This window comes from Kogia breviceps, chromosome 3 (assembly GCF_026419965.1).
Source record: "Kogia breviceps isolate mKogBre1 chromosome 3, mKogBre1 haplotype 1, whole genome shotgun sequence".
Taxonomy (NCBI): domain Eukaryota; kingdom Metazoa; phylum Chordata; class Mammalia; order Artiodactyla; family Physeteridae; genus Kogia; species Kogia breviceps.
In genome coordinates, this window is record NC_081312.1 from 171,048,825 (window position 1) to 171,070,053 (window position 21,229).

The following is a 21,229-nucleotide window of genomic DNA, read 5'->3' on the forward strand; positions in this document are numbered from 1 at the left end:
GTGTCGCTCTTGTGTATAATTAACTGTTTACGTGCCTGTCTTCCCCAGGTAGTGACTCTGTGTTGCCCTGTGCCGACCACCTATACACATCAGAGCTGTTGGATGGATTAACCTGTGACCTCAATAGTATATATATATATATATATATATATATATATATATATATATATTTGGCTGTGTTGGGTCTTCATTGCTGCACGCGGGCTTTCTCTAGTTGCTGCGAGCGGGGGCTACTCTTCGTTGCAATGCGCAGGCTTCTCACTGCGGTGGCTCCTCTTGTTGCAGAGTAACCAGGCTCTAGGCACGCAGGCTTCAGTAGTTGTGGTATGCGGCGGGCTCAGTAGTTGTGGCGCACGGGGCTTAGTTGCTCCGTGGCATGTGGGATCTTCCCGGACCAGGGCGTGAACCCGTGTCCCCTGATTGGCAGGTGGGTTTTTAACCACCGCGCCACCAGGGAAGTCCCCTTCAATAGCATCTTAAACCAGCTCTTAAAAGCTAAACCTCTTCTAAGGACGCCGGACTTAAAAGTTTGAGCCTGTGGATTAAGTGTGTGGAGGATTCTGCAAGCAAATCTAGTGTTGTGGGTTCACGTCACACGGAAGCTGAACCTTGATTCTCTGCGTCTGATCTGGGCTCTTCTTGGCTGGTGACCTCTCAGACGCCCTCTGTGGGTCGTAGGTCACTGTGAAGGAATGTGGCGGCTCACTTGGACCATCAAGACTAGAGAAGGAATCCAAGCAGAAGTGGCCAAGGAGCCTTTGTCCTGTCCTTGGAAGTTAATGCTATGTGGTTTCCATTCGGTTACTCCACTCCATACCTCACTGATCCACTCTTTAGGTTGTTGAAAATGTATCCCAATGTTAAAGACTTTCACAGATGACATTTTCACAGTTTCCTTCTCTAATCTCTTCCATCATTCACTTAATAAGTCTCACTGTCAGAAATGTATTCTCTTGTTCTAATCTAAATCCCTCAATGTCCGTTGTCCTCCGTTCAGTCCCCAGCAGAGAGGTGGAAACAGCTGGCCACCTCCAAGTGGTCTTCCCTGGCCATCCCTTGGATCATGTATCATCTCCGTAGGGTTTCCAAAAGTTTCTCATTATATTTGTGAGTAAAAGCAAAACTTGAACTTTCAGCTCCAAGTTTATCACCAAAATATCCAGCTTGCTTTGTCATCTCCTGCTCTCCTATGAGTCTTCTCCCAGGCTGTTTTCCTGTCTCCTTTTGTCACCATCTCGGGACACCAAGCTTACTCCTGTGCTGTGTCCTGCATCTGGTCTTCCCCTGCAATTGTAAGCTTCTAGAAAGCAAAGATTGCATGCCTCCTCTTTATGTTTCCTGCTACACATAGTACGTTGAAATTGAATTTTCAGCAGCTGTTCCTTTCTTTGACATGCGTGGCATCAGTTCATCAGAAGTTAATTACAAAATGTAGCTGGCAAACTTAATTCCTACTCACAGGGAAAAGTCTGTATAGAGAGGAGGCATTTTAGAAAAAGAAGTTCAGCACCAAAATTTAATGTGAAAAGCGCAATGTGGAACAGATAAGATTCTGTGGTATGCATTTCAGAATTCTTTATTTGTCAACAAGGCAGCAGACATTTCTAGATAGCATTTAGGCATATTCCATTAAGTGTATTTCCATGGTACAATCCAATATAGAAAGTGGATTTGTCGGTATTATGGATAATTAGGATACCAGTAACACCAATAATTACTGTGAAAGGATTTTGTATGGCATAATTAATGCCCTCAAACTATTAGAAATTCTTGGATGAAAGAAGTGGGAGTTTGGGTATTGAAAAGACAAAAGCAAACCGTGTTTGAAATATGTTACGAAACATCATGTTTTGTGAGCACAGATTGGCAAAACATCAGGACACAGCTGTTGATTATAGCTGCTCTTTTTAGTAACTACCTCAGGGAGAGCCCGTCAGGAGAATCAGAGCAAAGCACATCACCCTTGCAATGACTTACCAAATCGTATGCCTGTCCTGGAGATTTCCCCCCATCTCTCAGAAAAGTATTTGGCTAAATGGAACCACATAGCAATGTGTGGGCTTGAATATTTAACATCAAAACCAAGCTTTGGCAAGATGTGTTGGCATAGCCCAAAAACATGCTCTCGGTCCTCTGGATTAAAGAAAAAAATTAGAAACTCATTTTAAAATGAGTGTTTACTAACACATCTTTTATGCTAACTTAATTTTGCAGAAGAAGCCTGCCATTTTAAGTAAGAGTGTACATCAAGGGAATTAAGCTTTCATACCAAATACAAAAATATTACTAAATAACTATTTCTGAAACATAGTGTATAGTCTATCATGTATTAAATTATCATTTCTATTGGAGGAGGCATTTTTCATAAAATATTTAAGCTACAGATCTCAGAGCTCTATTTTGGCAACTAATACCAAAGCTATAAAGTGAAGATAGCTCACATGTTACAGTTCTGTCAGATATTCAGCCTTTTCATTAAGGAGAAAAGAAGAAAAGAAAAACCGAACACCAAGCCATTACTAGTGACATGACCTTTGCTCCAAAAGATCCATGTTTCAACATCACACTCTTGCACCCCTGGGAGCAGTGAAGGCCAGAGGGCAGCCCTTTCTGTTGATGGTGGTACATGATTTTAGGACACAGGGTCAGTGGATATGTCAGTACCAAGAGTCTATTATTGTACCAAAGGACACAAATGTGTAGCTATTAAAATAATTAAATTAGAAAACAAATTAGAAATTCGTGTCTTATAAAACTACCTTCCATTACTAGAGTAGAAACATGTTCAAGCATAAACAAGTTATTCTGTTTGAAATTGACAGAATATGTTTAGAGTATATCACAGATAAATTACCCTTAAGGGAAGACACTTTTCTATTTTCCTTAGTTCTGCTCTCTCTGTGCTTGCTTTTTTTTTTTTTTTTCATTTCAGAAGATGTTCTTTTTTTCCATTTACCTGAATATTGCTTTTTTCCATTTCCTACTACTAACCATAGAAGTAGTTTCTCGACTTGAGAGGGTCTTTGTTTTGTTTTTTTTCAAATATTTCTTTAAAGAATGAAGAAGTCTTGTCACTTACGGAGCACGTTTTCTTGAAAAATGCTCAGTACTGCTCCTAGTATGGAGTGTATAATGAAAAGGCTTTCCTGGGAGCCTAATTGTGCGTGGCACGGCATGCATTCAGGCGCTACAGCCCATCACACCAACACACACGTGCCGGTGGAAGCCAGCAACGATGGTGGACTTTCTCAGTGACCCTAAGGTGCTCAGTGTAATTTTGCGCTAAGGATACTCTATCATAGTCAGACTTGCGGTAAGTAAGATCTGGATGAATAATTGTTAGTGAGCAATATTTAATATGCCTCCGTGGAAAAGTGGGAGCTTTCCGTAGCCAAGCTCAGCTCCTCCCCTGCTTGAGGTGCCTGCCTCAGACAGATGTAGCCCGCCAGCAGCCGACGTGAAGGCGGCAGAAAAACTGAGCTGACACCGCAGCGGGTGTAAATCTTTAGCGGCGACCAGGTTTGTATCATTGCTGCCCAGACAAATTGGCCAAGCTTATTTTATTTGTTCTCACAAATCACTCTTTTAATTGGCATGATAGTTTTGTGGGTTTTTTTGCAAATAATGACCCCAACATAGTGCATTGTTTCAGATGGAATGTTCAAAATGTTGATACTGAATTATAGCAGCCACCCTTCCTTAACTAGAAATGGAGGGAGACACAGGTCACAAAGATCTTCAAAGTTTACTTTTAGTTTATGTTTTTAAACTTCCAGTTACAAGATAAATAAGCTCTGGGGATATAATGTACAATATGATCTGTATAAAAGTTGTGAACAGAGTAAACCCTAAGAGTTCTCATCACAAGGGAAAATCTTTTTGGATTTTTTTCCTTTTCTTCTTTCTTTTCATTGTGTCTGTGTGAGAAGATGGATGTTTGCTGAAACTATTGTGGTAATCATCTCACAATATATATAAGCCAGACCATCATGCTGTGTCCCTTAAACTTATACAGTGACGTATGTCAATTGTTTCTCAATAAATCTGGGGAAAAATTAAAAGAAGTGTTTCAGGAGAATTATAGGTTAGGTATTGTGTGTGTGTGTGTTGTGGCTGTGTTTATCCAGTGTTTTGTGACTGTCCTCTCTTCTAGAGGGGTGAAGAGGCCTCAAGCTCCCATACATGGGCTCAGAGTCTTTGAGACTTTCTGAGCTCTTTTTAATGCAAGTGAAATTTCTGGTGTTTCCATTCATCAAGGTCAAAATGGAATTTTCCTTGAGACTCAGGAGAAGAATTAACATCCACCAGTACTTCTTAAGAAAGAACATAGTCCATACTTTGGAAAACACCAAGCTTTATTACTAAATTTAACTTTGTTTTCCAATTAATTTTACCCAGTAGAGCAACTGTTTTTCATAGCTTAATGTTTTATCAGCAATAAAGCAAAATCCCTTATTCCTACTTCATGTCTTTGAGTGTAGCTCATTGAATTTGTGGGAGGGATTAGGGAAATAAATTTTTAAATGGCTGATTTTAAAGATAGAATATAGGGATAATAGAAGGAAGGGAAGCTCTGGGGAGAAAGATTTCATTTTTGTATGGTTGTCCCTTGGTACCCATTGGGGATTGGTTCCAGGACCCACCACTACAGATACCATAATCCACAGATGCCTAAGTCCCTGATATAAAATGGCATAGTGTTTGCATATAACCTACTCCCATCCTCTGTGTACTTTAAATCATGTCTAGATGACTTATAATACCCAGTACCATATCAACACTATGTAAATAGTTGCCTGTGCATAGCAAATTCAAGTTTTGTTTTTTAGAATGTCGTGGAATTTTTTTTTCCAATTTGTTTTGATCCTCGGTTGAGTCCGCGGACGTGGAACCCGTGGATATGGAGGGCCGACTATGTGTAACAGGTTCGAAATGTTGTCAGCATATGCAGGTGAGATACCCAGCAAGCAGGCGGTTCATTAGAATAATGGATGTGGGTTTTAGGAGAGAGGTCGGAGCTGCATGAAATGCATGGGCCAGCCTATGGATGCAGCAAATAAAGATAAAAGATGAGTAATAGGGACTTCCCTGGCTGTCCAGTGGTTAAGATGCTATGCTCCCAATGCAGGGGGCATGAGTTCGATCCCTGGTCGGGGAACTAAGGCTGCATGGCACGGCCCAAATAATTAATTAGTTAATTTTAAAAAGAGATGAGTAATAATTTCCTCAACAAATATGGGGAATTCATGTTTTTGCCAAAGGAAGAGAGTCAGCAGCATCAAATTTTGCAAGAAACAAGCCCCCGAAGAGCCCACTCGCTGCCGTAACTATTAGAATGTCATGTGAGGATGCAGTGGGCAGGGCCGAAGCCATCCCGCTGGGCGCTGAGAAGACAGTGTGAAGTGAGGGAGTGGGGGATAAGTGGCTCTTGGGCAACGCTGGGCACGAAAGGGTAGAGAGGGAACTGGGCACCTATGACAATCGAATAGGAAGGTCAAGGAAACGCTATTAAGCTGAGTTAAAGCAACCAGCAACGAAGGAGGCGTTGATGACGTAAGAGGAAAATAACTCAGGTAGGGACGTCCTAATTGCTCATCCAGAATGAGCAGGGGTGGAGAGGGCAGTGTGCGGGCAGGTGGGTGGAGGAGGGTGTAAAATAGAGGCACGAAAGAGAATTATTTGGGGGAAAAAAATCAAAGACGATTTTTCCTTTGAGCCATGATTAAGTTTGTCTCCAGACAGCGTCTCTCCACGTGCGAGATAATCTGTACGGTTCCAGGAAACACAGAGTCTGGCTTTTTACGTTTCTGATTTTACTGATTATAATAGAAGGATGTTCTGGCATGCTGGAGATGTGATGGAAGGCCAGAGTGAAATTTGATGTCCGCTTATCGAAAGCGACTAGGAGGACCTGGCGGGTTCCACCGGCAGGGCTGAAGGAGTGGAGGAGAGGCTTCGTGTCAAAGCTGGAGAACTGAGATTTACTCAGCTTATAAAAGAGAAAACTGGATGGAGATCTAGCTCTTATTCTCAGAAACACAAAGAGTTTTGTGAGGGTGAGTCTGACCAGTTTCTTCCTACTCTTCTGGAGGCCAAAATAAGGGTGAAATGACTTTAAATGAAAGGAGATATTTTTTTTTTTGTCTTAGAACTTGATGAAAATGTTAGGGCGGGATTTTTTTTAAAAAAAAGAAAAAAGACTCATCTGTTTTAAATAACTGCTATTCAATTGGCTGAAGTCAAGGGTCAAGGCCAGGTGATTTCTTGAAAACTTTCCGTTTAGTGACTTGATAACATCTATGGATGTTTTCAGTCAGTTTGTTTCAGAAATGCTCCCATGTGCCTTTTTTTTTTTAACCCAAACAAAGGACTATGAAATTAAAATACTGTGTGTGTGTGTGTGTGTGTGTGTCCTTCCAAGGAGGAGAGAAACTAGAAGTAGTACTTTGTGAATTTTGAAAAAGTACTATTTCTTTATATGTAATTCAGCTTTAGATTGTTTGCCCCAGTAAAACTACAAGTCCTCTTCAGCAGTGGCTGTAAAACACCTGCAAAACTTGTTGCTGGAATTGGCTTAATGTTTCTCAAAGTTTTAAAAAAGGACTGGTCTCCAGCTCTCTCTGCTTCAGACTGTGATTCTTTGTCTTGCATTGTCCTGTATTTTGGTGAGAATAATTCAACAGCTGCTATTCCTCGTTGAAAGCTTTGGCATATTCCTTTCTAGAACATTCCGATATGTTCTAGAATATATTTATTATAAGTGTATTCTTATGGTATTGAATGACCTGAAAGTATCCCTGTTGCGTTAATTCCTGGAAATTACAAGCATTACGGCAGTTCACGCAGAAGCTGTTCGCGCTTGCCCGCTGCAGCAGTAAACCGCGATCATGCTTGAATGTGTTCAGCGATGTTAACGGCTCAGTGGAAAAACTGCCCATTTGAGATAAACAGAAACTTTTCCACTCAACTCTCACAAGCTGGTCAAAAACAGAAGGAATGGCTTTTATGGCCACCTCATCCTTTTCTTCGTTGTTTGGTAGCTCTCTGTTTGGAATACAAAGCCTTCTACAAGCTGCTTACTTCTCTGCTTTACGGAAGGTCTGTAGCAGGGTTTTCTATTCATTGGCTTCCACAAGTCAACCAAGGTGTGTGGTGTTTTATGTAACCATTTCTGCGTCTATTTTTATTCTTTATATATTAAAAATATAATAACAAGGCAAAGTAACACGGAGTAATCATCCACTTTAGCTCCTTTGCTCCTTGTTACCTCTTTCCCTCGGATATTTATTGTCTGGGGAACTCTTTGGTATATGTAATGACAAGAATCCTTACTTCAGAATGTCACCGTTACTCAGTGGACACACCCCCCTCTCCGGGTCTTACTGCAGAATATCCCTGATTCTGATCTGCTGTCCCAGTGGCCCTCCCAAAGCTGTGCTGAGCAGATCTTATCTCTCTGAAGTCCTCTAGCACAGGGTCTGCCAACGATGGCCACAGACCAAGTGTCCCGCCTGCCATTTGGGGGGATGTCATCTGCTTGTCTGTGGTACTTTGTCTCCCACAAAGGCAGAGCCGAATAACTGAAACAGACTGTTTGGCTGAAAATATTTGCTATGTGGCCCTTTATAGAAAAAGTTTGCTAGTGGTTCTCAATCCCACTGTACGTGATTTGTCCCCTGTGTCTTCACACTTTTATCTCCCACTCTCCTCTCTCTCCATTTGGGCCTCGTGTGTCTCAGGCTTATTTTTGGCGGACATTCCTTTTTTTTAATCCAACCACATCATCCTATGTTAACTTTTCATCTCATGTCCTTTCCTAAACTTTTCAAATTCTGCTTCTAAGATCCAACACGCATGCTACCTCACCTAAGCAGTCTTCTCTGATTCCACCAGCAAGGATTACTCTACTTTTAATCTAATTTTCTATCCTGCACTTTGCGGCACTTCCTTTCCCAGCCCATAGAGTGTCCAGGAGCTCAGGCCTCTCCCCCAGACTTAACTTCCAAGATAAGGGCTCAGCCCTTCCCGGGGTGGGTGCTCTGAGTCCCAGCCTGGGTGTTGGGCTTAAACCCCTATCATCTGTAGTCTAGTGGGTGACACATCACTTGCTTCTGAAGTCAAACGTAACAGATTTGATCACCTGATAATCACAGAAGCATTTAAATTAATTTACAGTGATGTGAAAAGCTACCCTTCATGGGCGTCATAAAGTAAGAATACGGAGTTGTTTCTGCTCTGATGGTTCATATGTGCCCTGCGTCCCCTTAGAACTCAACTTGCCAGCTTGGGGATGCATTTCTGGCTCTGAAATTATGCGGTTTCAGATTTCCACGTGGTGGTGGCCTCTATCCGAGCAGCTCACTCCAGGGTTGGGGGGAATGAGTCTGAATTCTCACAGTCCTGTCAAAAGTGTATGGCCAGTAGCTTTTTTTTTTTTTTTTTTTTTTTTTTTTTTTTTTGCGGTACGCGGGCCTCTCACTGTTGTGGCCTCCCCCGCTGCGGAGCACAGGCTCCGGACGCGCAGGCCAAGCGGCCATGGCTCACAGGCTTAGTTGCTCCGCGGCATGTGGGATCTTCCCGGACCAGGGCACGAACCCGTGTCCCCTGCATCGGCAGGCGGACTCTCAACCACTGCGCCACCAGGGAAGCCCTGGCCAGTAGCTTTAAACGCCCATCTGAGAGCACTTCCATGGCTGAGGGGTCCTTCTAGCCTATCAGGGCAACATTTAGTGGAGTTTTTTTAAACTAATCATTTCAACCCATTTCATGAAGTTGGAATTTGGGTGAAGTTGGAACGCCGGCTCACCTCAGTGCAGGTGTGTCTTGTTTTCCTCCTTCCTGGCACATAACACAATTCTAGTGAAAATTTATTATGGGCACAGTTACTACATAAGGACAGGAAACATACCTGTTCTAGGCATCACTTTATGCTCAGCACGTAGCACGCTAGGTTCTGCTGAGAGGCATGTAATGACATGCATAGGTTCACACACCCAAGTGTGGACCTTTCCTACTCTAGCGACTGTGTCTTATTCATCTTTTTATTCCCCATGGGTGTAACACGGTGCCTTTCACTCACCATATTACCGTAGAAATGTGGGAGTGAATCCCATTCCTTAGCCTCTTGGCATTGAGTTTCAGGTGAGTACCACCCCCCAATTCTCTCTAGTTTGCACTGGCCTAAAAAGGAAACTCACGTGGGGTGATAAGCCTTCTCCATGTGCCCTCTCAGCTGGGCCTGTGTCCTAGAAACAGGCCCCAAAGGCACGTCACTCCTTTTCCCAAGAGCACTGCAGTAGGTCCTTCCGTCCAGCTGGTCACTTAACTGCACACGGAAGGGGGCAGTTTCCATCTTGGCAAGAGGTCTGGGGGCTGTACACCGTCGTTCTCTTGCTTTCTTCCTCCACTGGAAAGCAGTGGTGTTGAACACCCAAAAACGATGACAGAAGATGTTGCCTTTGAAAGGCAATATCTGCACCTTGTTCAGTGTGAGAACACAGCCGGGGAAATGGAGTGTGCCTAGCACAGCAATTACTCACCTCGTTAGATCTAATTTCAGAATGCCTCCATGGCCCATTATTTTAGCACATTTTTTTAAATGTACCCAACAGCAGTGTTGAAACTGCAGTTCTCTTGAAGGCTGTTGTGTTGGTGCCTACTGATTGCACCAGGCTGTAGACTCTTTTTGAATATAAGCACTTAGAGGACATTGAATCCAGGCTATTTTGTTTATTGAAGTCTTGTTTGTTTTGTATAACTATTTCGTGTGTTCGTGGGTTTCATGTGTATAGCGAAGCTTTCAAATAACCAAAGCTTACCATTTTTCAGAACTAAAAATGTTCCCTATGTTATCTGCAGTATTGAATGGGAATTCTCGTTAAGTCAATGTGATGATTTCCTAACTTCCCCCGGCAGTTATTCAAATGATAGTTGAACCTTACTTAATGGTTCTAGGTCATCTATTTGCATTAATTTTTTCTTTGGATTTCTAAGATATAAAGAACTGATTGCTCCTATATTAAATCACTTCAGATTGTTAAAATAGTTTAGCCTGTTTTTATAAGACTTCTTCTATAGTCATCTACGATTTCTCACTTCTACCATTGTGCCCTTGATGCAGTTAAGATGCTCGCTTATTTTAAATACAACTTCCTGGGTGAAAATGTTAAGATGACTATACTCCATAAAAACCCACTCTACGTGTAAAGGCAGTTTTGTGTAATGATTAAGAGTCCACACCCTACGTTTTAATTCCTCTTCTGCTATCAGCTAGGTGTTGATCTTGGGCAAGTTACTTAATTTTTCCATTTCTTTTCTCACTGTCTCATCTGTTAAATGTGCAGAACTGTTCTCACTTCCTAGAACTGTGAGGATTAGGTACCTAGGACAGGCCTCATGTGTGGAAAGAGCTCTACAGCTGTGTTAGCTGTTTTTGCTGTGGATACACTAATGGATAAGGTAGTGCAGAGAACTGATTTGGGCCAGCTGTATTCTAGGTTGAGGGATTTGCTAATAGTGTAAGATTGTAAATTGAGGGATTTCTATTCAGATTATCCTATGACCTGCAATTTTTAGATGAACCTCCTTTTTTGTAGGAGTTACACAGATGTCGGATAAAGTCAGCCTTCTTTCCACCTGTGATTGAATCGGTAGTTATCCTGAAATTGACTAAGAATTATGACCCACCTGCCTGTGTGCACACATTGTGGAGTTTTGTGCTGTAAACCACAACGTTGTGCTTCCCTCACACCGACTTTCTTCCTGCTCCCAGCAGCCCCTCAGCATCCATGGGGCTAAAAAGAGCATTCGGAACATGCTCTGGGTCTTAGAGCCAGTAAGTGACAGCAGAATCTAGACTTAGGTCCTTCTGAAACCTTACTGTGAACTAGATGCTTGCCTCCTCTGCCCCTAGAAGCACATGCAACTATTCCTGCAAACACCCTTCACCACAAGTGTAGTTGGAAGGAACTGCTTATTACTGATGACAGAATCCCAACTTTGAAACTCCGTGGTTGTTTGGTTCCATAGACTCTGTTTCTCTTTCAAGATTTGAGAATGCAAATGCCAACAGTTCAATGCTCAATCTTGGAAATATCTGATGGGATGATTGGGATCAGTATTTCAAATTCTTACCCATCCCTAGGCCTTCTGACCTCACCTCTCAACCCATGTTTAATAGGTTCCAGGGTCTCACTGTCCAGTATGGAAGCCACCAGCCACATCTGGCTCTTTAACTTCCAAACAATTAAAATGAAATGAAGTTAAAAACACAATTTCTCCACTGAATTACCCAGCGTCAAGAGTTCAGTAGACCCACGTAGCTAGGGGTGACCATACAGTCCGGCACGGATGAACAACCCTTCTGTTACGCTGGAGCTGTGTTGCATGGTGTTGTAGAGGGATAGTCACGGAGGCACGTGGCACATACACACTCTAGTTCCAGCTGAGGTCTGGCCCCTGGGCTGTGGAACACAGGACGGGTCTCAGGTGAGCTCTCAGCCTTCCTCTGGCCTTTGAGATTAAAGCCTGGAGTGTCCAGAGTCAGGCCTGAGCACAGGCTGCTCTTCTGTTTCCCCCGGGCTCGCCTACTTCCTGCTTAGTCTTAGCCACATGAGCAACATGAAATGGAAGAGAAAAGAGAATCAGAAGTTATCCAAGAACCACATGAGGCATGAAGATACCAAAGGGAGAAGAAGCATGAGAGAGATTTCTCCAGAAGATTCTAGGTTCTTTCGCTTCTTCCATGAAAGTTATTTCCTACCTCCTGGGTCTTAAAGACTCTCTATTGCCTTTGAATCATATCAAAACTTCTCTCTTGAGATGAAATGAGAGATGGACAACTTTAGTGTTTAAACCATAAGTCACTTCCCATGGTCAGGCTATGAAATCATCTTTGTAGATTGTTATCAGTGGTTTTTAAAGAGAAAGTGGTAGAAGAGAATAGAAAATATTAGAGTACATTAGCAATAGAAATGGTTTTGTTTCATAATCTCTATTTCAGTTGTAGATTTACGTACATTTATTGTACTGGTAGCTATGTAAAACGTACTTTTTATTGTGGGTTGTGGTCAAACCTGAATAATACTGGGTTTGAATTGTAGCTCACACAGTAAATAGAATTCTTTTTCTCATTTTCCAATGCCCATTTCTGTGATAATGTTAGACTTGCTTTGTCAAGTGTTATGTCATCCTTTTCTGGGTATCAGAACCATGAATAATAAGGGCTTCATTCTGGGGGTGTGCCCTGTGCAGGAAGCACGTGATGGTCTCAAATCTTTAAACATGAGTCACGGGTTTGGAAATCCTGGAAATCCAGGATGGAAAGAGTTTTGTTGTGAAATTTGCAGATATGGGTAGAGGGAGTCCTTTCTGGTTGGTTTCATGGGGGAAACACTGTGTATGTACTCATGATGTTCTATGTTAGGAGGTACAGACATGGAATATAACTACTTATCAAGAAAATGGGAGAAGAGGGGAGCATATCACTGGAAAGCATAGATCAGAGGTTCTCATCCATTCAGCAAATTCAGGCAGCACATATTTCCCTGGTATTGGGATCAGGGCTAACGGAATGAAAATGAAAACGACAAGGTCCCTCCACTCAAAAAGCTCACTGCCTAGTTCCAGAGAGAGCCGGTCCAGTACGACAGCTAGGCATGGAGGGGCTGGGGGCGTGGAAGGGTATCTTCATCCCCGAGGCCTTGCTGGTTCAAGTAGGATCTTCTGGCCCACGTCAATCTCATCATCTCAACCAGGTTTGAGAATCCCTGCCCTTGATGATGCGTGTTCTAGTGTAAAGTTCACTGGGCTCCATGCACGGCCATTCAGAGGATTGATAAGTAGCTGTAAAATGAGATTTTAAAATTCAGCTTGAATCTTTTCATATCATAATCACGCTCATGATTCAGCAGAGATTTTTTTTTTTTTTTTCATGTTGCATTCATACTCAAGGGCTGGTGGGGTTTTTTGCCCTCCTTTTTTCTACTGTAAGAATGCTAACAGCAATAAATGGAGTAGCATGAGCCTTCATTGTCACCTTTTTTCTTCACTGAGGTATTTATAGTAAGAAGATTAAATGTGCCGAGCTGTTCTTGCCATTCACGTAAACCAAAGCGAGGAGTTCAGTGAGTGCCTGGGCGGCAGTTTGGTCTAATGAGAAGAGCGTGCCCACGGCAGCCCGGCGACTTGGAGCCCAGCTGAGCTCCGTCCCCGCGGCTCCGGGAGGCTGCTCCCTCCAGAAGTGGAATCTAGCAGCTGTGCTCCTGCCCAGAGCTCGGGTGGGGCTAGCAGCAGGACCTCCTCACGCAGAACCTTGACTGCAACTCACCTGTCACTCCTGCGTTCTCTTGGGGGAGCACTCGCCTTACCACAGGCTGACCATCTAGGCCCACCTGAAAAATTGGGGCATGTAGTTGGACCCTGAGCACTCTGTTTCTGGACAGAGCATTTGAAATTGTGCCTGTCCAGCAAAATCTGACTTGTGGCTGCTCTATTAAAAATAGGAAGTTGGGGCTTCCCTGGTGGCGCAGTGGTTGAGAATCCGCCTGCGGATGCAGGGGACACGGGTTCGTGCCCCGGTCCGGGAAGATCCCACATGCCGCGGAGCGGCTGGGCCCGTGAGCCGTGGCCGCTGAGCCTGCGCGTCCGGAGCCTGTGCTCCGCAAAGGGAGAGGCCACAGCGGTGAGAGGCCCCGCGTACCGACCAAAAAAAAAAAAAAAAAAATAGGAAGTTGAACCATGCAGCGTAATACCGACCTCGTGCCTGCGGACCACGTGCCTTGCATCCCCTTGCTGGCCTCCTGCTCAGGGACCGTCATCAGAGTGAGGTAGCTTCCGTGTCAGAGGTGTGAGCCACGGCCCTCTGGAGTCTGCTGAGCAGCTGGGTGTTGTCCTGCTTGGGCAGAGCAGCAAGTTGTGCACGGGCAATGTCACATCTGCCTCCTGCCTCTAAGCGTGACGGTCCATGCAGATGGTCCCCGTGCACATGCCCAGTTCCCAGAGGACCTGTCTGTTCACCAGGGGCCACATTTCTCCATGGAGCTCCTTTCATCGGCCTTGTTGCTGCTGCCACGGGAGGTGAAAACATTAATGTAAACATATACGTATATATGTATGTATACTCATACACACGCGCACGCACACACACTCTTTTTTTATATATATAAATTTATTTACTTATTTTTGGCTGCGTTGGGTGTTCGTTGCTGCGCGCGGGCTTTTCTCTAGTTGCGGCGAGCAGGGGCTCCTCTTCGTTGCGGTGTAAGAGCTTCTCATTGCGGTGGCTTTTCTTGTTGCAGAGCACAGGCTCTAGGAGCATGGGCTCAGTAGTTGTGGCTCTTGGGCTCCAGAGCGCAGGCTCAGTAGTTGTGGCACATGGCCTTTGTTTCTCTGTGGCACGTGTGATCTTCCCGGACCAAGGCTCGAGCCCGTATCCCCTGTGTTGGCAGACAGATTCTCAACCGCTGCGCCACCAAGGAAGCCCCTTACACACATATTCTTAAAGGTCTTGTGGTTTCTGAGGATGGAGAAGGAGAGAAACTGTGTAAAGCAAAAATGCCCAAAGGGTCATCTTCTGCTCTGGCTGACCACTCATCTTCAGAGGTTCCTGGGCCTCCATTCCTGAGTCTCTCTGGGGTCCTGCAGAACCAACGTTTTGCCTCTTGATGTCTTCCCCCAATGAAGGCTCTGCTTTCCACCTTTTCCTATGTGCTAAGTCCCATCCCTTAGCCCTTCAGCTGCTAAAATCTTATCGTTCATTTATGTATTTCAGTCTCTTCTATCGTTATTTTTTTTTTCTCCTTGTGGTCTTTAAGACTTTTTATTCCTCTCTTATTTTAGTGGAGTTTTGGAAGAGAGCTGAGCTGCCTGTCTCTACTCAACCCGTCCTGTTTGGCTGATGTCTCAGTAGCCTCTCTGTAAGAATTGTCAGCATCCAGTCAGGGACCCCTGAACCACTTTCTTCTCAACCCTGACTCACCTTCCCGTGGTCTGTCTCTTTGCTGGCCGACACCTGTTCCTCACTCCAAGTCCATCCCCAATCCAGGGAGCCTGTGAAGATGCACCTGGCCCAGTCTCTACTTTTCCTGAAGAACTGGTCACTCCCTCCTCTCATTTTCACGCAAAAAAAAGTATACATTTACTTAAGGCCTTATCTATTATTATGTTACTTGACTGGTGTAGGAACCATTTTTCACCCCTTGGTATTCTCAGCAATTGGCAAGGGACCTGGCATCTGATAGGTGATCAGTACATTACAATGGGAACTGTTGCTACAAATTACAAATGACAGAAATATGTTATAGCAGTTTTAAGTCTCAGCTGATCTTCCCATATTAACTGGGAAAAACCTTCTCCACCAAAAGCAATGAGGCAGCTATGGCCCTGCAGGTGTGGTGTCGGGGAAGCGGCTGGAGGGTGCAAAGAAATAAACTATAGGTTACTGCCACCTCTCTGCCTCCCTCTTTCCCTCTCTCTCTGGCTCAGGCACTCAGCGATTAGAAATCTTTGTGGCTCCTCATCTGTCTGCGGTTGTGTCTTTTTTTTTTTTTTTTTTTTTTTTGTGGTACGCGGGCCTCTCACTGTTGTGGCCTCTCCCGTTGCGGAGCACAGGCTCCGGACGCACAGGCTCAGCGGCCATGGCTCACGGGCTTAGTTGCTCCGCGGCATGTGGGATCTTCCCGGACCCGGGCACGAACCCGTGTCTCCTGCATCGGCAGGCGGACTCTCAACCACTGCGCCACCAGGGAAGCCCGGTTGTGTCTTATTGATGCGGAAGATGAGGTGATGCCGGTCTGGGGCTGTCTGTGTCGTCCTTTGCTCAGAATCCACGCACTCTCAGTTCCAGGCATCCTGGAGCCAGTGCATTGCCAGGAAAGCTGTGGGTGCTAAGGGGATTCACCAACGGCTGTAAAATTCACAGGACTTCTTTTCATTCAAACTCGCCGAGGAGACAGCTTCACTTGTATTTGCCCAACACATATTATTCTTATTTTATGTTTCCTCGGAGCGTTTTCCGCTGAAGCCTCACTTTCCGTTTCCCGTCCCCACCGCTGTACACACTGTCATTTCAGTGGCAAGTCTGTTTGTCAGAAAACTCTAATTGCTTTATGTGTGAGAATATTTAACTGCAATAAATTTATGTACGCAGCTGCTCCATTACTGCAGAACAAGTTTTATCTCCTAATAAATTGATGTTTCTTTTTAGTGTCAACTGAAACCAAAATTTACACACAAGGAAGTGAACCTTAACATTATATAATTACTTCAATGCCACGCGTGGTAAGAAAGGGTCCACACTACCCAACTCTAAAAAGGCTGGAGCCAGGGAAATGGTTTTTTCCTCTGTTAATTGTTTCTTGAAAGCATAATTGCGCAACGGCTTTAATTGAAATAGGAATGGGAGCTATGCCCTTTTAAAGCAGATACTGTAAATAGTGTCATCATGTGGTATGAGTTACACCATCAGGGAGAAGACTAAAAGGCTTATTTATGTTGAAGGGTTAGGGGGAAGGAGAAAGATTTGCTTTGGTGGTTTGTCTGGAGTTGCCTTTAAGATAATGGGGTGGATGCTTAAAATTTGCTGGACTTTGATGAATATTTAATTCATCTTTTCTACAAGACTTTGAATTCAACCAACCACTAACAAAAGGCAGAGCTTGGATAAAGGACTTCTATAAATTTGACTGACTTTTAGAGGATCTGAATTAAAATGGCCAGAGGCTGGTTTTCTTCTTATTTTTATGTTTATCATACCTCAAATATGGTGCTCTTTTAGGAATGATATACATTAAAGACTTTACTTGGCTGATCCCATGTGGAATAAATAAGAAATAGTATTATTATCATTATTATTATTATTTGGATTCAAGTCTTTACAGTGGATTTTTTTAAAATTGAAGTATAGTTGATTTACAATAATATCATGTTAGCTTCAGGTGTACAGCAAAGTGATTCAGTTATTACATACATGTGTATATGCATATATATATATATTCTTTTTCAGATGCTTTTTCCTTATAGGTTATTACAAAATATTGAGTATAGTTCCTTGTGCTATACAGTAGGTCTTTGTTGGTTATCTATTTTATATATAGTAGTGTGTATCTGCTAATCCCAACCACTTTAGGGTGGATTTCTGCAGAGGGAAGAAACTGTTAAGAGAGCATTTACAAATGCTGGGCTGTTCTTTCTATTTTTCTTTATTTAGTCCCCACAGTGAGCCTGCAAGGAAATTCCCACTTCACAGAAGAGTTCAGAGAGTTTGTCATTTGACTCAGTTCACAAAGCTGATCAGAGATGGAAGAACCATGATGGAGCCCAGCTCTCTGCTTTCACACCCCAGGCTACACCTGCCTCTAAAAAGCTCCCTTTCCCTGGGTCTGAGATTCTTTTCCAGATCCCACTGGGGGCTGCTTTTGCCACAGCCAGACGGTGGGTGGTGGGTGGAGCTCTCAGTGTGTGAAGGGCCGGCAAACACCCTCAGTGGGTGAGACCCCTGCAGATACATATGTTTACTTTGAAGTCATATTATGAACTGAAAGTTTATTATGTGTGTGTGTGTGTGTATGTGTGTGTGTGTGTGTGTGAGAGAGAGAGAGAGAGATCCCCTAATTCAAGTATGGCACAGATTAGAAAGCTTTCTCTCCAATTTCTATGCATCAGGAAGACAATAGCAACAGAGTGTTAAAATGTGGGCCAACCCGGCATAGCCCTGGGCTGAGAATCTGTATATTTGCATCTTCCTGTGTCTGCCTTCTCCTAGTTTGTTAATAACCTTGGCATGTCATTTTATCTCTCTGGGCCTCAATTTTCTCATTGATAAAGAGAAGCTGGTCCCAGTGATCTCAGTGCTACCTTATGGTTTGAGTGTTCTTCAGTTCTTTTTGGGGGGGGGGGCTCAGTACTGATTAGCTATAATTATTGTCATTTTTTAAAATTTAATTGTATTTGTTTTTTATACAGCAGGTTCTATTTTTAGTTATCTATTTTATACATATTAGTGTATATATGTCAATCCCAATCTCCCAATTCACCCCACCGCCTCCAGGGCAGCACCCAAGAGTGTTCTTCAGTTCTAAAAGCAATGGTCCTATGATCGTGGAGTAGAGACTGCAGCGTAAGAGTTATTTGAGTGCTGACTGTTTATTCCCTACTGTGTAAGAAACAGTTACAGTTTCCTTTTCTTTGCCTTTAACCTTCCCAGCCCTGTGTGACCTAGAAGACAGAAAGCAGACAATCCGAGGACAGCCTGGATGTTGTTCTATGCCAGTTCTATCAATTATCTGGGAAATGATTGAATATTCCTTTTTTTAAAGCCAGCTTTGTTTTTTAAATGGCATTTGAATAAAATGTTAAATGCCACGATGGAGATCAGCACACACCCAAACACTTAGTTGGACAATCTGTGATGTCCTGGCTCTAGCATTTTGGAAGAGTTATGAAGTTGATGGTATGGGGTTTTTTTTGAAAGTCTCTGTTAGCTACAGGGAAATTTTTTCAAAGTAACAGAAAGATCCTGTGAAAAATCACATAAAAAGCATGTTGGGTCTACAGGGTAAAATTGAAGGATTTAACTAGAAGACGTCCCTCTTTGTCTTCAAAAAATCTGGTCTTAGTCCTCTGTAAAGCCATTTTAGGTTTTAAAAAAAAGCAGAAGTATTATGATATTTAGTTGGGATGTTCATTTCATGCTGAATTTCTAAAAATTTCTTAGTACTATAGATAGATAGATAGATAAAGCTTGCTAGCTAGCTATATATATATATTCTGTAGAATCTTGTGTTCTCTTGTATAGGGAGTACATAGACTGTACTTAAACTCGTTTTACAGTATTTGCAGTCTACTTTTACTATTTAACTATAAAGATTTAGAATTATTATATCTTTCCTTATGTGATCCATTGTTACTATATCATGGCCTTATCTGGCGCCAACTCCTTGGTCAGAAACATAACCACCAATTATAACACTGCTCCTATGGGAAAATGTGATTCACTTTATGATGTGGTTTCTGGGAACACATGGGGAAAAGTCAAGAATGCCTGCCTTTTTTTAAATATAGGCTTTTCAACCCTTTATACTATCAGTTACACCTTGGCAAGATGTGAACAATGTGTCTTAGATTGGAGGCTGTTCATGGATTGGGTTTGAGTGGGGTCTCAGAGCACCCCCCCACCCCCCCCACCCCCGCCAAGTGCATGCAAAGGGGATAACAAATGTATATGTCAAGCTTAAGTTTCAGTTGGAAAGTTTGCTACAAATATATACACTCATGTTTCTGAAATGAGAATTTTATTTAAAATGTTATAAAATAAAAAGATCTCTCTTCTCTGTGATGCCAAACATCTTGATCTTCCAAACATAGGCTATAGTCATAGTTACTGATAAATCCTGGCTTTTCTCTCAAAAATGCAAAAGTTTGGTGTCCTTTTGTGCTCCTTTTCATCAGTAATTAGAATTACATTATTGGTAAAAATCTTTAACGTACTATTTTACTTCCTTCTAAGATCCTGATATCTTAGTTACGAGATTCTCAGTTACAAGGACAAAAAATAAAGCTTATTAAGTTTTGGGTTGGTTTTTGTTGTTGTTGTTGTTTTGGAAAGTGCTTAAATTAATTGAATATGTCCAATCAACTTAAAAAAAAATCTCTGTCATAATAATATCCATTGGGACTTAGAAGTTACACAAACTACATAACTCATCAGAAATACTGAGAATATAGTGAACGGTAGCCTTGGTCCTGAGAGGGCACATACTATACTCTTTCTTTTATTCTTTTCATGCGAAGAGTTAGCCAAACTCTCAATGGAACAAGGAACGTATTTGATAACAGATGTTAACCTAACATCAAGGAAATGAGAAGGTTAATCTTACAGGCGTGGAGTTAGGATAATCCTGACAACAGTACATCAGAGCTGTCACGTTTAGTTCATTCACACAAAATTTTAATTTTCTTTAAAGTTTCTTTCAGTTAGTGAAAGCTTAGCTCTCATGAAAGGAACTACGTCGACAGCCCCTGAGGATACTCTTTTTTTGTCACCAGCACAGCAGCATACCTGCCAGCATCCCAGGTATAACAAGCCCAAGTCCCAGCTGGAGGGAGCAGAGAGGTTGGTGTTTGGACCAACCTCTATACAGGGATTCCCTTTATACAGGGATTCCTTGCAATGAGCCTTGAGCAGCAGAGCCTAGCAGGTTACTTGAGTTGCTGCTCAAACAGAGCATATTTTTATATCCCATTAGAGACCTACTTCATAAGCACTTCCAGCCTTCTTTTTTGCTTCTCTATTGCTGTGAAAAGTAAAAACAGTCCTTTCCTAACAATATTGGTTGGATTTATCATATATATTCATCCCTCTTCTCTTTCAACATGTTCTTTCTGTATCTGATCCACTGTTATGCCTTAAATTACACCTGTGCATGTGTTGGTGGCAGCTGAAGCTCTCTCTGCAGTTTCACTTCTCTCCTGAGCTGCAGGCCCAGATGTATAACCTACTCTGTGCCTCTCTCTAGAAGTCATTGTCTGCAGTGTTTATCAAGTGCCTGGGTTAGATGCTTTCTTAGACATCATCTCACATCATTCACATACACACAAGCCAAATATTATTTCTGTTAGAAGAGTCAGAAGAAATGACTACTCAGAATAGGGAAAGAAATTCTAGGCTTATATTCCTTACTCAACAGAGTGGTCATTGTGACCCTCTAGGAACTGTGGTTAATGAAATAAAATTTATTCTTGTAGGAGTACTGACCACTGAATTTCCAAAAATTATTGTAAGCAGCTCTTAAAAATAGTTATTAAAATGAAGCTTAAAAGGACCCAAAAAGGTAAAAAAAAAAACATTAGAAAATTGAGCTAGTAATTATAATTGAACATTACATTTATCTCAGTTTCCTGGTAGCCAAGGCAAAAAGGACAACATGAAAACTTTACTCTGTAACAAAAGGAAATGCATGAGTTTATCTGGAGAAATGCTCTCATTAGCAATGAATTCCAGGAGTCATTTTTAACATACATACTGGTAAAAGGGAAATTGCATAACAGAATGACCATTTTCAAGTGAAGGGTTATATAAGATTCATGAATGCTCTTATTATGAACAACTGTTTGTGCAATAAATGGAAATATATGAGATCATGTGTAGAATATCTTCTCTGGTGTTTATGTTAGGAGTAATTTCTCACATATACACTTTCTAAAATAAAAATTGTATAACGAATTGGATTAC

General features: G+C 42.5%; 1 protein-coding gene across 45 annotated transcripts in view; it reads left to right on the top strand.

The window, feature by feature from the left end:
* Positions 1 to 21,229, top strand: part of PARD3 (par-3 family cell polarity regulator) — a 704,173-nt gene that overhangs the window by 583,765 nt on the left and 99,179 nt on the right. Inside the window, exon 23 of one of the 45 annotated variants that reach the window (XM_067030355.1) lies at positions 18,203 to 18,227. The exons of the other annotated variants lie outside the window; for them this stretch is intronic. Coding sequence (XP_066886456.1) covers positions 18,203 to 18,212 — 10 coding nt within the window. The 3' untranslated portion in view covers positions 18,213 to 18,227. Of the gene's footprint in view, positions 1 to 18,202; positions 18,228 to 21,229 lie in introns of those variants that run through there. 45 annotated transcript variants of the gene reach the window in all.